The following is a 16622-nucleotide window of genomic DNA, read 5'->3' on the forward strand; positions in this document are numbered from 1 at the left end:
GATTCTATAAACAACATCACTTTATTTCGATTTCTTCACATGTTTTTAGTCTCAGAGCCTAAAACAGCTGCTTTTGGTTGGAAGGTATGAGCCCTAAAAGTTTAAATAACCCATTACGCGTAAAACTTTACAAACATAGATATTTTTCTATATTTGCGCACGCGTCTTAAATGAATGAAGCACTACAAATGTTTATTTTGCATGTGTTGGCGGCCAGGGCAGATAAAACACTTTAAACCCGTCTTACTTTTGCCCTGTGCCAGTCATGCACAGCTAAGGCGCGCCGGTGGAGTATTAAATGTTGAGGGGTTTTGACCGGGCTGTAACCTAATCCCAAGTACAGGGGCCCGCTGACTGCAAGTGGGTGACACACGGCTTGCACCATGCCGGTCGACATAGAAACACTGCCCTCAGTTCCGGACCCCACTAACTGGAGGAAGATATGTTTTCACCCAGGGGTAAACAGAAAGTGTGAAAAGGAAAGGGAGACCACTGTTACGCAGAATCTTCGCAGGGCGCTGTGCGGAAAAGTCACCTAAGCAGATGTAGGCCGCAGACTGGAAATAAAAACAAGGCAGTTTAAATGATTGTGTGTCAGCGCGTGGGATGGGGGATCGTAATCAGGTTACAATATTCCACAACCTGCAGTTTTATTTGTCTTCCAGTGCCACGACTTCCGCCAAGGTCCCCTGCCCTGAAAGCGAAGTCTAACCAAGTTCCCTCCATTCCGCTTGAAGTGGAATCGAACAATTGATCCACAAAAGAAAGCGAGGATCCTTCCATATTCTCCTTTCACTGAAGCAATCTGTTAGTGACATTAACCCCTGAGCGCATTTCCCAGGCTCTTGAATAGGGTTTGAGACTTTTTAAAGCTCCCGCTGCATACAGGATGAGACCCTTTTCAAACTTTTAATTACCTTTGTAGCAGCAGAAAAATACACCCTTATTGTCCCCGGGACCATTCTTTAGAGGGCCAGATGTAAGGAGCTCCCGCCAAACTGGTGACAAGGTGGCCACTTTCAACCTGTGGTAGCTTAACTGATGCAGGGGTTTACACTGTGTACATGAATATTAAAATATATTGTTTACCCCCTGATTTATCCTTAACTCTGACCACAGTTTGATCCTTGATATGACTTTTACGTGTTAAATAGAAGTTTTACGCACGGCGTGTGACATAATAGAGGCGCATACGGATACTTCATAAAATTAATTAATGACGTGATAGAAGCAGGCTGAAGACGAGACATAATTTCTGAAACTTCATTTATTAAAACAGTGGGTGAACACCCAACTTCTTTCCAAACACAAAACAACAAAGAATATAAAACACAGCTTTGGTATAACAATCAATGACACCTCTATACAAAACTAAACCTTTTCATAAAAAGTACTTCATCATAACAAAAAAACAAAGAAAGAAAGAAAATCCTATAAATCTTCCATCTGCATGTTTACCACGGACATCCAAATGTTGGAATCAACAATAAATTATATATATAGATATACTTATAAAAACATGCGCCATTTGAGGCAGCACCTGTTCCATAAAACGAAACAACATGAACTAGTGGGAGGGGGTATTAAGTGGTTAGAGTTACCATCCCATAGCGGAAAAGTCACAGGTTCAACCCCCGTAACGTTGTGTGCAGTCACTTAAAAGTCTAAATTGAAAAAGTAATGCGAACTGGATTGAAGTGCAGTCTCTGGTCCCTTTAAGCTACCACGGCCGCCACACAGGCTCGCTGCTCTCGGAGCCGGTGCTGACCCCCACTGGGCTGACCGCCTGGGACCCTCCGGAGAAGGACGTCATGCCATGAACAGGAGATGCTGCAGTGGGTGCTGAGCTGCCGTGCACCGGGCTGGCGTTAACCGCAACAGGCACTCCTGCGTTTGCGTAAAGGGGGATGACAGGGGCCGTGGTGGAGGTAAAGGCCGGGTTGGGGATCAAAAAAGCAAACTGTCCATCTGTTGCGGGCACCAGCTGGAACCCACCAAAGACCTTGGGGGACACGGCCTCAGCGGGACTGAGCTTGGGGCCCATTGCGGCCCCGCTGATGGGCAGAGTGGATGGAAGCTGCACATGCAGGGGCTGGGCCAGGTGTGCCTGCTGAGACGGGGACTGCTGCTGGTAGTTCATAGACATCATCTGGCTCAAGCAGTTGGATAGATGGTTGAGGAGCCTCGACCTCACCTCAGAGTTCACCCCCTCTGAGGTGGAGAGAAAGCGGGTGACCTCGTTCATGCATTCGTTGAATCCGGCTCTGTATTTGCTCAGGACCGTGGCGTCAGCTGAGAGCGCTGCTGGTCGGAAGAGGGAGGACGCAATATTAGTAACTTATAAGCAGCTTTGCGACTCTTTCCGAAAGTCGTGGCTTTACGACCCACTTCTGTTATTATATCAACTTACCGCTCATCTGTACGCGCTGCAGGTTCCTCAAGTGCTTCACTGTCATCTCCAGGATGTCTGCTTTTTCCAGCTTGGAGTGTCTGGAGCTCTGTGGAAAGGAATAGGAATATTTAAAACCAACTCATTATCTACGAATAAGAATAATACAAATATTTCATTACAAAAAAGTTTCTAGGATTATTTTGAACTTACATCTTTTTTAAGCGCGTCCAGGATCAGTGTCTTGAGCTGTCCCAGGCTTTCGTTAATTCTGGCTCTCCTGCGTTTTTCCATGATGGGCTTTGAAGACTGCAAATAAAAAAAAAAGAAATTCTTAAGTAAATATTTTATTTACTAATCGCATATACGGATTTGCACGACTGCACGGTGATGTCATATCTCTAACATCTCGTAACTAAAGGACAAACTTGTACAAATATTCCTCACTTCAGGAGAATCCCCTCCGTTCTTTTGAAACATTAAATTACTTACTTTTCTGTGCTCGCTGGCGTTTTTTGGCTTGTCCGGTGTGTGCGATCCGTTTGCAGGTGCGCCGGCAATAGGGGATGCCGTCTGCTTTTCCATAGTGTCAGCTGGCATTGTTGATTAAACCAGGTAAAACAAAAAGGCGTGAAAAAGTAAATCCTTACTGCGAGCTCACGGATAAAAGGAGAGAGAAAAAATCACTCGGGGCCAGTGTAGGATATAAAATAAGATATATGCCTGACAGCCGAGTCCCACGGACGAGTCTGCCTTGTGCCGCTTGTTATCACTGAACTGTCTTGTGAGTACGGTGCGTGCGGTGCGCCGCTCAAAGCCACTTTCCACTTCTGTCGCTGACACACGCCGCAGCGCTACTTATACCCGGCTCGCGTGCTCCCAGTTCGTGTGAAACCCTCTCTGCATTCTTTCCCACACTCGCTTCAGCCAATAGCAGAGAGGACTCACCCATTGGGCGCGGGGCAGACCGCTGATTGGACAACACCCCCGCGGGCCGTCAGTCACGCGCTGCTCAATCAGCCCTGCAGAGACAAACAACAAAGCGGGGCGAGCGGCAGCGGCCCGGCCGGCCTGTGAAGTGATAAGGGAGGCAGGGAGGGAGGAGGTGGGGGTATTTGCTTCCAACTTTACTCCGTCAAAAAATGTTGTAGTGCTTGTGTGTAGCTATATGTGTGCTTATGTGTGTTTGTGTGAGTGATATGAATGGAGAGTCTATACACAAAGTCTTTACTGGGCAGACCTTCCTTTGACGTGTTTTTCCCCCGGCAGCGATAACAATCAGTGCGGGTTATTAAAATATTTGACGCTACATTGTTTTGATGCTGTGAATTAATTCATGCCTGTTTTAGAGGAATATAGTCTGCTTGGTGGGGACTGTATCCCCAGTAAATGCAGAGCACAATACTTTTTTCTACCACCCGACACACACATTTTAAACTTCAGAACAAATTTACACTCTTATTTTAAAACTCCTCTCTGCCTCCGAGGAGGAGAAGACGTCTGTAACGACACGCGAAGCGGTTTGCAGCAGCACGTACCAAGCCAATGGCGTGCGGTCACTTTATGCAAATAACACGGAGGGCTCTCTGATTGGCTGTCTGAACAGCTTCACGTCAATCATGCCGGCGCGGGAGCCAGCTCAAAGAGGTGGAGGAAGAGAAGGAGGGGGGTGGCACATCTGTCCGCGTGCCATGCGCGCACGGTCTCTTCCCGTCTTCACAGAGCACGTGCCAGAACTCGCAGATTAGAGCTTGCAGACCAAGGAGCGTATAATATCGGGATTGGCAATATGAAAACGTTATGTTTAACACAAATAGAACCAAATAGAATAGAGTATTTTCGGAAGATATTTAAACTGCAATAATAAATACTCGTGCTTGCAGCTCTGATCTTTCGGTGGAGCCTCTAATAATTGCACCAATAATCATATATTCAGTTTAAAGTACATTCGTACTTGTAATGGACAAATTACAGATAGTCACAGTTTCTTTTAAAATAAAATAAAGTCGCTCCAGCCAGACGTTTATGTCGACACAGAATAAGAAAACCTGGGAATCTGTGCGGATGTATTCAGTTTGTGAGGCCATTAAAACACACGAACACCTTTCGTGTACATTTGTGTATGGACAAGCACGTCCTTTCGCTTAAAGCTGCTTGGACTGTGTGCAGGAGAAGGGCGCCATCTAGCGATTCATTTGTAAAAGTTAAAAGTTAATTTACTTCGAAAAATAAAATAAAGTAGACCAAAGTATAGGCTTTGTAAAGAATCGAGACATAAAGGCTTAACTATATTTACAGTGTAGTGTAAGCATCGGTTTTTACATGATTGTAGTTCTGGTGCGTCCCTTACATGAGATGCACCCACTGTAGTTTCCACGTGGCCGTGCTCTGCAGTGACGTCCTTTTTAAATTGGATTTCCTTTTCCTAAGAGTCCTCAGAAAAAAGAGTTTCTGATATGTGTGTGTTTTTAAATGTAAACTGTATGAGAACAAGTTTATGCAGTAAGGCAAGAATCACAGTCTTGAGATGACCACAAGGTGGCACAGCTCTGTTTAAACTTGCACCAAATATAAGGCTATTAGTCGCTTAATTTATTTTAAATAAATAAAGAGAGTAATAGATTAAAGGAAACATATTACTTATGCCTAGAAAATATATTTATTGTATTAATATAAGATATACACACATTCATATTGAGACATCTAAAATATTTACATTTAATTCATGTTCAAGTTTGTTTCTCTACTTGTTCTTGTTCTTGTTGCCAGCAATAGAGGAGAATAGGGTGTTACACAGTAAAGGAGAAATAAAACAACTTTAGTTGGAGTGTTTCTCTCATTGCAAACATTATTTATTTGAAATGGACTAAGCAGACATCCACATAGTGTAAAACAAAGGTTTTTACAGCCTTGGACCTTCATATGATTAAAAAAATATATATAAGTAAGATAAGTGTTTAAATCTCAGGAAATAAAATCAACAGAAGTTATCAGTAAATATTTGAGACTTACACAAAGCATGTGCAAGTCATCCTTCGATAAATGAATATGTTAACTTTATATATGCTAAAAGCATTTTTTTTTTCTTTTTACATAATAACAAGTAAGATTTGAAACTGATCAAATCCAAAACCCACACAGACAAAGCAACAGTTTTTGGTTACCCCACATGGATCTGCAGCCGGGACACAAATTAAAACTCAAACCACCAGATTTCCATGTTAAGCCAGTGGGCGCACTGCAACAAAAGGAGCATTACCAGCTCTAAGGAGGCGAAGATGTCATAGTAATCTTAAAACTGACGACAAAGTCTGGGGTCCTCTTTTGGCCGGCATCGTATTGAAACAGGCCAAATGTAATAAAACTTTGCTAAGCCGCGCATCAGTTCAGTGTATCAGCCATTGTTCAGGGTTTCATGGCCCCCTCACCCATGGGTGAGCTGTGCTGAGGCATGCTGGACATTTGTTTGCCCAGGATACTGAGTCTCAAGGGCCAGCTGTGTGTGCTTGGGTTCACGTTGGCTTTATTTGCTTTCGGATCGGCCCAAATGAAGCAGATCTAATTCTGCTCAGCTCCACAGGGATTACTTTGACTACTCCCTGCAGCAGAGGAGTTAATGGGATTTTGCTGTAATAATTCTGTACAGGTGAAATAGCACCTGTTTAACCTGATCTGGAGTCAGAAAAGGCCTCATAATTTTGATCCATCAATAATTCCCTCTCTTCATTCCTGCATTTCAAAGCTCTGGACCCAGACAACAAAGAGAACAAAAATTCCCCTTCAACTCAAAGAAACTTTTCGAGTGACTTCATCACAAGAGCATCGTTAAAAGCTCATGCCGACATCGCCGGCCTGAGGAATGCAGAGAAGAGAAACAGCAGCCTTTAGTAAATGATCAACATTCGCCAGACGAGAGAGTACTTGCTTTTTGACTTAGCTTTATGAGGCGGCGGTCTGCAAGAGGAGATGTCGGGGGAGATGAAAGGGCCCAGAAGGAGGGAGAAGCTGTGTTTGCAGATTTAGCAGAGTTCAGTAGTCTGTTGTCCAGTCTCGCTGAATGCTCAGCAGCTCCTTTTGACCACTGCCTGCTTAATTTGTTGTTGTACAATAGGTCTGTGCACTTCTCCAAATCCATGTGCAGAATGCAGAAGGAGAGTCAATTATATCTGTATTAGCTGCTGTCGGCCTGGCAATCCCTTTATACACACTTCCCAATCAAGTGCTGGTAGATGTGTTTACCGCAGTGACTCCCCAACACTGAGCAGCTACAATGGCTTTTTGGGTGGCTGTGTTTTGTTTCAGATGCAGTGACCGATTTGGAGCAGAAAAGCAACAACTAAACACGTGGAATCATTACTTTGGTTTATGACCAATGTTCCCTCTAATTTTTCACGTGTCTGAGCGAACACACAAACTCCCTGAGCGGTCCCTTGGGCCACTGTGAGCAACAGCAGACATGTGCACTGTGGTCACGCCAGCATTGAATCCATCCAAGTTACATGGTTTATTAAAATAATCAAATTACAGCAATTACATTTATGTTAGACTACTTTTAATTAACTGCTTTAGCCCACTTACAATGAAAATTTAAAAAAATCTTGTTTATGATCTGTGTAGTATGTTAACTCTATTGGAAGTAAAAATAACTTGAACTCCAATTTTGAAAACAAAACTTTCTTTCTTTTCTTCTCTCTCTTTTTTTTTTTATAAAGCTCTGACTTGTATTATGAGTCTGTGGTCTGGGAGAGAGTTCTGTAACTCTCTGTCTGCAAAATACAGTATATAATGACCAATGTTGGGCAATTAATTATATAGTTACTTCTTCAAAAAAGTAACTGAGTTATGCAAACAAAGTTTTTTGCAGCTGTTTACCTAAAAATGCAGCCAAGGCGTTTTTATTAAATAAACATTTCAAACTATTTACAGAACAATCAGCTGTTCTGCATCAAATCTGATGCCACACAAATTATTTGTGCCACTCCAAAAAATAATTTCTGTCCACTATGAGATGAAGGAGAACAACAGCCTGATACCTGCAGGCCTGACAACAGGAGATGTATCACTCCTGTAACACCTGTAACATTCAGCAGTCGCCTCATTGTTCTGACACACACAACAAAACTATTGACTACACTACACACTAACTACACAAGATTTGTGCTAAACGTCGTAAATCTCTCACATCTCAAAACACCACTGTCACTCCTAAAACTTCCTTCCTCCCTAAACAACTAAATGCCATGTTGCCATATCAGTTTTTGATTGGTCGACATGGTACATTTTTCCACCAATAGGAAAGGCTGGGGGGGTTGGTTTTGTTTTTGCTCACAGGCAGAGAGTGCTTTCGAGCGTTTTCCTTATAAAAAGCCGTTTTTACCGTTTCTTCCTGCAGTAAATATAAACAATGATAGTATTCAGGAAGAAAACCAAACATTGCAAATATTTTTATCATAACTCTGGTTTTACGTGGCCTATCAACACAATTTAAAAACTGGTATAAAGTCCACACTTTTTCAGTCAATTGTTCCGTCTGTCCTGCTCACATCTCAAATGGTTGTACACGTTGTCATTAACGTGGCTTCACTCCACATCAGCCACGTCGCTTTGCTCGCTAAAACATGGTGTCACAAGGACGCGACGTTGATTAGCTGCGTATATACGAATGTGAATCGCATCATTGGCTGGACTATGGGATAAAGTGGCTAATCCCATACGGGAGCAGCCAGTCACTCACTGACTAACACTGTAAAACAGAATTGTTAAAGTTTTAATTTTAATTTCAATTCAGGTTAGATTTTTTTTTTTGTGAGCAACACAGATTTTCTGTGCGCAGAGACCGTGCCAGCAGTGCGCAATTGCGCACGCGCGCAGCTTAGAGGGAACATTGACTATATCACAGAAATCATCGCAGTCATCATAGATGGTTAGAAATCTTTGCCATTTGAGTTTGTCCACAAGAGCACATTTGAGGGACTTTATAGATCTCTAAAGCTAAGAGGGAAGTATACTTTCTGCTGTAGTCTTCTTTAATGTAGCTAACTGTTAAAGATTAAGAGTATAAATATTCTAATTAGTATATTCACTAATTGTGAACAGAAAGTAATGAGCAAAATGTTCAAGCCACCCTCCATTTCTTTATATTTTGTGTAATTTTTAAAGTGGTCTTAGTTCTCCAGGCTTTTTGAAGGCCTTCTAAAGTTTCTTTGGATGCTGGCTGCTTTTTCCACTCATTTTCTGTCAAGTCTTTGCACCTGACCATTTTCAGAGGAATCTTCTTTGTTTGTTAAGCCTCTTAACACTGACCTATGAATTATACAAGCATTAAAAGTCACCTAACTCAAGAGATGAAACAGTTTTGTTTCTGCACATTACAGATAACTTAGCAAAGAGCAAACTTTGAATTCTATCTTTAGGTATCTATGTAAAATGCTAAAGATAAAACAGTTTGACAGGCATAAAATAATATTTTTTGCACCAAGAAGGTGATTACCAAAGCGCTTTGAGCCAAAGACCTTTGTGTGCAGCATGTTCTTAAAAAACATTAAGGAAACACAACAAGTGGAGGGTTAAAAGAAGAAGTGGCAGACATGAAAACCTGTCTGCAGCAGATTAACAGTAACAACAAAACTCATGTCCTGAGAAAGAGGGTGCAAGTCCAGCAAAGACCTGAAACTGTGGCTGTCAAGAAGATGTTCTTAAGGAAGAAAAAAAGCACAGGTATACCAAATTAAATAAGAACTGGACTGAAAATCAGTGGTCTTGGCAAATGTGTACAGTCACCTGTAAAACACTGTGGATGCGTTGTCATTTAAAAAAAGGCGGCCAACACCTAAAACCTATTACCTAAAACTTCAGATGGCCACAGCCCGTTCGAAATCTCAGAATCTTCTTAAGCTCACCCAAACCTTTAGTCACTACTTTGATCGTCACAAAAGCCCAAGATGAATCACTGTAAACTCATTCTGATCATTGGATATCTAAATGTAACTATTCAATAGCAATTTTAAGGTAAGTTACAAAATCATCCGTATTTTAAGCTAAGCTAAACGACCAGATGAAGAATGTCTCATTGCCTTCAGTTCATGATAACAGTTTAATACTCATATGGGTCATTCAGCATGATAACACTTAGTCTTTCACTTCAGTCATAAAGCAGAACTAAAACTCGAAATGCAGCATTTTATTTATTTAGTGCGATATTAACCTGAATACTTCTTCCAGCACTGATTGATAAAAGTGAGGACAAATTCATCTGAAGGTTTCCAAATCTGAGATGACAGCAGGACTTCAGCGGTGCTAGTTAGTGGTGTGAGGTTTCTGAAACAAGTGAAGCCAGAATCCCGACCAAAGCAGATCTAAGCTTGCAACTGAAAGGACACCTGCAGCTGCTGCATTCACCTCTCGCTTCGGGGAGGCGGATTTACAGAGTACTGAAAACACTGGGTGGATAGTTTATTATGGAATGTGATTAAAGCAAATATTAAAGAAGGAAGGTGTGTAAAAATATGGACCTGTGTCCTCTCAGATACTGCCAAGCAATGTTTAGGGATTTGCCAAGTTGAGATATTTCATGCGTATTGTTGCTGGGGATTTGTCCAGTCTGGGAGCGGCCAGATGTTTTTCTTTAACACCAACTAATTGTGCTGGTATTAAATCAGCTATTTCCCTCTTCAGCTATTCTGTGTTTGATGTATAACCACGACCGCAGGGTGCCTTATAAGAAGTCAGTATTTGAATAAATGAATATGAATCTGGAAATATTTCTCATGGCATTTCAGGCATGGGTGCATTTAGTCAAAGGCTTCAAAGCTGCATGTTTGCACCACAAATGTGAGGGAAAAGTGGTATTTTCATTTTATTCTTCCTTAATCTCATTACTCCCTTAGCTGTTTTCATACCTGCAGAAAGGAGAAAAAAACCCCCGAGATCAATTATATTTGCCTCACTTTTCAAGCGGCTTGTTGTCATTTTGCCATCTGCAGACCAGCATGTCCAGTACAATGTGGTGTATTCACTGAGCCTCTGTGGCTTTCTGAACAGAGAGAGAGAGACCCTTTTCTCTTGCTTCTCGCCCCAATTCAAGGCTTTCTTCTCCCTTTTAAGTGGGCTGTTGATGAGGTTAGTCTAATCAGATTAAGTCAACTCACATTGGTCTCCGCAGTTTGTTTTCCTTCCAAAGGCGTCCTGACATCTCCTATACTTTTTCTTTATCCTCCTCTTTGCACTTTTCATCCAGGCTTCCACCCCAAAAAAACCCTTTCAGCGGAGGGCCCAATGGACTCTTTTATAAACAGCAGTTCCCCAATGATATAGGTTATTTAGAATGGGTCACTAGGCTGGAATACATGGGAAAGGCCTTTAAAGTTGTGCAGTGACGCATTTGGACATTTCCACCGGTGTCTGTGTGAATGCCAGAGATTAGGTAAACACAAAGCACCAAATCAAATTTTGGAAATCGCTGGAACCTTTAATTTGATTCCCGAATAAATGTTCGAGGGATGTTTTGTAAACTACAAAGCTAATGCAATCTCCACTTTTATCCTGACGCTCGGACTTGAGCAGCAGTTTCATGGCTAACTTGTTAAATGGTTTTTAAGTGAAATAAATAAGATCTGATTGTTTACATAGCTCCAGACGTGACAGTTGTACTCAGTGGATTTTAGCAAGAGATTAAATTACGATGCCCGGTTCACTGTTTCTATGGAAGAAAACATAGCCAACATTTGTGCTTTGTAAGAAAAGTGTTTGTTTTGTTCAGGATCATTTAGATTATAAAATAATGCACTAATAATACTGATGTGAATTCACAGTCATGTGTTGATTATTGTTAAAGTCCCTAAATAATTCATTAAGAATCGGAAGAGATCACTAAACTAAAAATTATTGCTTCACATCTACGAGGGCAAGGTATCATTTTTTGAGTGTGTAAAATCTCTGAAGTTGTTGTCAGCAGAGGGCCGTAACTTGATTCCCCTCACTAATAACAGGCTTACAAAGACAATGAGCACAATGAGGACAGAGGAGGTCTTTTCAGATGACTTCAGAAGCCCCCCTGCTAACACCCCACCCCTTAGAAAAGACGTGGTTGCCCACTGACTGAATGAGGAGGGGACGTGGGGCTGTAGCACCATTTCAAGCTAATGGATCTGAGAGACTGTCCACATAATTACATTACAGCATTTCAGCAGGCCTTTGAGCTCTCCACACTTGCAGCTCCGGCACACCACGGCACTCCACTCACGGTCCCACAGTGGAATGCGCCATGACAGATATGGTCGTCCTGGGCGCTCTGGAACAAGGCTGTGCTCCATGGGACGGGCAACCCCCACCCCCCCCTCCTCATCCCTCTGTATACAAGTTGTTGGATTTGAAACAGGGGGTGGCTAGTGGAAGACAAAGGATCAAATGTGGGGGGCAAAGAAAATGTAAAAAGTTGACTTGGTGTCTGCTTGAGTGCTACAGTTAGCACATTTTCCTGTTAACCTTTATTATTCTTACTTCATGTCTTTGCACACGACTAAAAAGAGAGAGTTTCTGATAAATACTGCAATACATGACTTTTTCACTGTTTTACTTTGGTTTTAGTTCACACTTTACCATCGCGTTTGTCTTTTATGGTTTGCTCTTGATTCAGTTGGATTCCTTTCATATTCATTGTAAGACAGAAACACTTTTACTTCATGCAGTTATCAAAACTCCAGGTAAAAAATGAAGTTTTATGCACTTTATTAAAAATTTATTTAAAAAAAATGCTAGTTCCATCACAAACAAACAACGCAAACACAGATGAATCAGGCATAAAATGAGCCTTTTTCACTCTTTAGGCTTAAATTGAGCTTGTGTCCAATCCATTCCAGCCAAACCAAACACAGCTACAAGGAGAACAGATTTTTTTCACAGGCCACGGTGAATGCCGCTGAATGAGTCGAACACACACAAACACAATGTGGAAGACAGAACATTTGTTTGCTGCATTAACATACTGACTCTTCAGTCAGTTTTTGATTTATAAAGAACCTTTTTTTAACCTTCCCAGGCCAAATTATTCAAATTTAGACTGATGTTTTCTTAATTTGTGACCGAGAGCGTAATTTCCACACAAAAGTCAATGTCTATCTGTGACTGCAGACCAAGTGGAAAATCCCCCAAACTAATAAAACACAAAAGCACCAATTTTGAGATTTCTCTTCCCATATTAGAAAGTGCTATTGATCTCTTTGTTTGGCTTTGTTGGATAAGGAAAATGCTTTGCTTTCTGGTTCGTCTTGGAAAAAAAAATTACTCCTTTTATGGTGGATCGAAATCAATGCAAATTAATCCTTTATTCATTTCCCTGTGAATAATTCGAGTCTTTGCACTTTTGTTTGGGGCCCGTGAGCTAAACAAAATCATAAGAAAGGTGCAGAATGCGAACGTTTATTGGGCAGTGGGAAAGAGAGATGACCCTGCTCATGGGTGACAAAGAATCCTTTATGGCGTTGGTGTGAACCCATGAAACAGGGGTATTCCACTCTGACTGACCAGCACCGCAGGAGTTCCAACATGTGCTGAAACGGTGCCCCCGTAAAACCAACTCTTTTTATGCACGCATAAAGGAGGAGACGCCTCAAAAAAAGCAATAATCTTTGCCCATTCTTGAGTGCACGCTCTGAGGGACAGGGGCTGTGTGGCAGCTTGACACTGACATATTCATTACGAATTACTTTAGGACTTTTTTTTTAAATGGAGAATTTTAGACATGCTTTATATATCCTCTTGGATTACTGAAATCTACTAACAATTTACCTTAAAGCGTGTCTGCAAAAATCCAAAGGTTTATTAAAAAATCTGGAGATGCAAAGCTTGAAGGAATTATGAAGCATAAGGCCTGATTTTCTGTGGGGAATCTTTTTTAGAGCCTGTGATGAAACCTACATAAGTGGCTGATGTCACTGCCGACATTCGTATCCAGGTCCAGGTGTTTTATATGGGGTGTCTCCCTTGACAGACTGCCCTCAAGTTTTTCCACTTAGATGTCATGGTTTACCTCATCTCATATGCCTCATATGGACACATATTTATTATGTGGATGGGTTATTTAGACCAAAATACTCAATTTTGCTCTACAAGGGCCTGATATCCACTTACGAGGACATTATACTGCTACTGTTCTATTTAAATTTTTAAACGACTATCCTCATATGTGGCTCTCATTTTTCTTAGAAATAAAAATTAGGTAAAAAAAACAAACAAACTGGTAATTGTTTGTTTTTACATTCATCAGGTCCCAGTCAGCCCAAATATCAAAGAGAAATTAAAAAATGCATGCCATGAAAGAGTTCGGGTCTTAGGAGGTTAAAGCCAACAAGTTGCTAGTGACCAAGTAAAGTATGAAGTACATCCAGACTCCTTAAATCTGGGACTCTCCACCATTTGACCCGAGAACTGAAGAAGCTTCTCGGATGAGAGGTGAAACGTCTTCAAGCAACTTAAAGAAGTCCAGACGCTTTTCTTTCCAAGCTCCTTAGACTACGATGACCTGGATGACTGAGAACCTTCACACACATCCAGACTCCTTCTGTGCCAAGAACGATTAAGCTAGGTGGCTGATATGTATTTACACGTAAATGTGTTAGTAACATCTCTTTGGATGTTTTCCCATTACTGTTTTCATGTCGGCTTAAAATAAAATATACCCTTAGCAGGCATTGCAGCTTACTGCAAGTTACATTTCTGGGGAGGTGCACATTGCGCACAAGTTACGCTGTAGGGTTTCAGAGAGGTTTGCGGTCATGACGAAAACACAAATCGCCACCTGGGTCTCTGACCAAACTGTCACTAGCTAAGCCACACTGTGAGTAATGGATGCAGATACAGCTACAGGTTTTGCCAAGAAAGAAAAAAAAATGCCTCCGTTATAAAAGATGATATCTGAGCTTCTGCTGAGTTGGTTTTCATTCTCTTCGTTTTAAAACTGTATGTAATGCTACAAAGTGAAATCTACAACTCAGCAGCCAGACCACCGACCATAAGCACCAAAAGTTTTCCCCTTACATCAGTCTTGGTGTCTTTGTTGTTGTACAAAAGACGAGATGGTGACAAACTACACTTTCGCTCTCTTTCCAGCAGTTTGAGAGCAGAAGATGCTGAATTTACAATGCTGGTTGATTTTGATGACAGATTTTATGTTGGGGCTATAAGCTCAGCACATTCCTGCACAAGGCCAGAGTTTAAACACAGAACGCACACCATTAAGGACAATATGACGAGATATTATTCTTCCAGACTGAAATGGCACAGGGAGCTATTGTGTGGGCTGTTCATTGTTGAAGTCATCTGAATGCACCGCTGACTAGCATTCACAATGGCTGAAGCGGGGGCAGAGGGATTATCGCATCTCCATGTTTGTGGTCACCTCAAACATCATCCCATCATCAAAGTCCCCTTTACACCCCAAACATCGCCGCCCTTCTTTTTTCCCTGTGATGTGGAGACACCAACAGCACGTACCCTCCCTTTAAGCTTTATTTTGGGCCAAACACTGCAGAGGAGATGATTTGTGTCTTTGAAAGCACACGTTTCAATCACATCAAAAGCCCGGGAAACAAAAGTGGAGGCTGGCAGCATCAGACAAACACTCTCATTAGTCACTGCTTTCTCTTGTATCTCGTCGAGGATGAAGGAGGGGTTGTTTACTCTGGAATATCTCATACTGTAAAGGCAAAGGGAACCTACCGCCTGGCTCATTCAGCCGGCATGCAAACAAGTGGAACAGTGTGTGGTCAGTCACAATAAACACAGATCAAAGAGCACAAAATGCACTTCTGTTTCATAATGCACCCTGTGGCACAACCTTTTTCCTTGCATGGCCCTCACACTCGATCTTCCCACACTCATGTACAAACTCACCATTAATAAGGGCTGAAAAGTGTGATTTTCAGCTCTCACTCTGGTGTTCCTCATCCTTGTCCCATCCTCAGCCCCCTGCCTGGTGCTGACCCTGCCAGAAGACTCTTTCTGCTCCCCCTCCCCTCCACAGCCCCCTCCAACCCTGGGAAGAAGAGGCCCACACCAGTGCTAGAGCTGGGGCTCATTAGCAGCGCCCACCTGGAGGCTGGCTGGGGGCTGACAGAGAAGCAAGGCCTTGATCTGCTGGCTGTGAGCAGTGCTGTGGCACTCAGTAAGGACAGGACCACGTGCAGCGTGGTATACAAGCAGGGAGCCATCAAATATATCCAGCGCTTCAACAGTCCTGAGCTGATCACATTTAATCTGTTTAATTGTTCAATCAGACAAAAAGGCACAGCGCTCTCTGTCAGCCTAGGAGGAGCACCGTTTCATAAGTTCTCTCACAGAGACAGACAGAAAACGAAGAACTCCTTGTGTAGATTATGAAACTGTTTGTAAAACAAGTATGGAAGTGGATACCCTTTGTGCATGTGTTCTTTGAACTCTAACCATCTTATCTGCCCTTCCCTCTTCATTCTTATTAACAAATCTGTTTGTTTGGGGAAGTTGTTTGCTATGGATGAGTATTAGTTATGACAGCTGTTGGGGTTAGGGGGAGTGATGCTGAGGTATGCTAGTGTGTAATTAACTGGTGTAAAACGAAGGTATGGAGCCCCTGCGGATCAGCTGTCCCTGCTCTGGGAGGGTGCACACAAAAGGATCCCACTGAAGGAACAGCAAGCCTCCCGAGTCATGCGGCTCCGGTCACACAAACTGCATCCAGAGATTCATGTCACTGTCTGACAGCACAGCATCTAAACGACAGCATTTTAAGGGATTGTGGTGGTTAGAAACATACAGGACTGTGCAAAGTGATGAACCTACTAGCTTTTTTTTCTTTATCTGACCGCTGACTGACTTTCTCATATTGAGATTGGGGCTCTAACTGGGCAATACCAGTTGTTGGGATCCCCATTCTTTGTGTTGCTGAAGATATTTCTTAATGACTCTGGCTGTATATTTATATATGGGGTTATTATCATGCTGAGAAAAATAATTTAACACCAGTTAAATATCTGCATCCACGATATATAAAAAACAAAACATATACACACAGACATACATGAGTTTAGTTAGTGATGCTTTGTCTTGCTTCACAGTGCTGTGCAAAAGTCTTGAATCCCCACTCATTCCTTTGTGAGAAGTGGCTGTTATCTCAGAACAAGTGGAGGACAAAAATAAAAGATGTCAGGCCTGAAAAAAAGAAAGTTATTTTTTGGTATGACAATGATCCCAAACACACTGC

At 42.1% G+C, this 16622-nt stretch overlaps 1 protein-coding gene across 2 annotated transcripts; it reads right to left on the reverse strand.

The window, feature by feature from the left end:
• Nucleotides 1-1249: 1249 nt before the first annotated feature.
• On the reverse strand, nucleotides 1250-3397 carry hes4 (hes family bHLH transcription factor 4). Of its 2 annotated transcripts, none has more exons than XM_084918074.1 (4): nucleotides 2882-3397; nucleotides 2603-2698; nucleotides 2411-2498; nucleotides 1250-2304 (listed from the first exon to the last, which is right to left on the reverse strand). In XM_084918074.1, exons 1-4 carry the CDS (start codon nucleotides 2987-2989, stop codon nucleotides 1721-1723), a joined length of 876 nt encoding a protein of 291 aa, XP_084774200.1. In that variant the 5' UTR covers nucleotides 2990-3397; the 3' UTR covers nucleotides 1250-1720. The 2 variants fall into 2 exon arrangements, with proteins under 2 accessions (XP_084774200.1, XP_084774201.1); XM_084918075.1 differs by having other exon boundaries at nucleotides 1250-2301; nucleotides 2882-3389.
• Between the last annotated feature and the right edge of the window lie 13225 nt (nucleotides 3398-16622).

The sequence above is a fragment of the Perissodus microlepis genome, chromosome 20 (genome assembly GCF_051167445.1).
Source record: "Perissodus microlepis isolate ML-2025 ecotype Zambia chromosome 20, ASM5116744v1, whole genome shotgun sequence".
Taxonomy (NCBI): Eukaryota; Metazoa; Chordata; class Actinopteri; order Cichliformes; family Cichlidae; genus Perissodus; species Perissodus microlepis.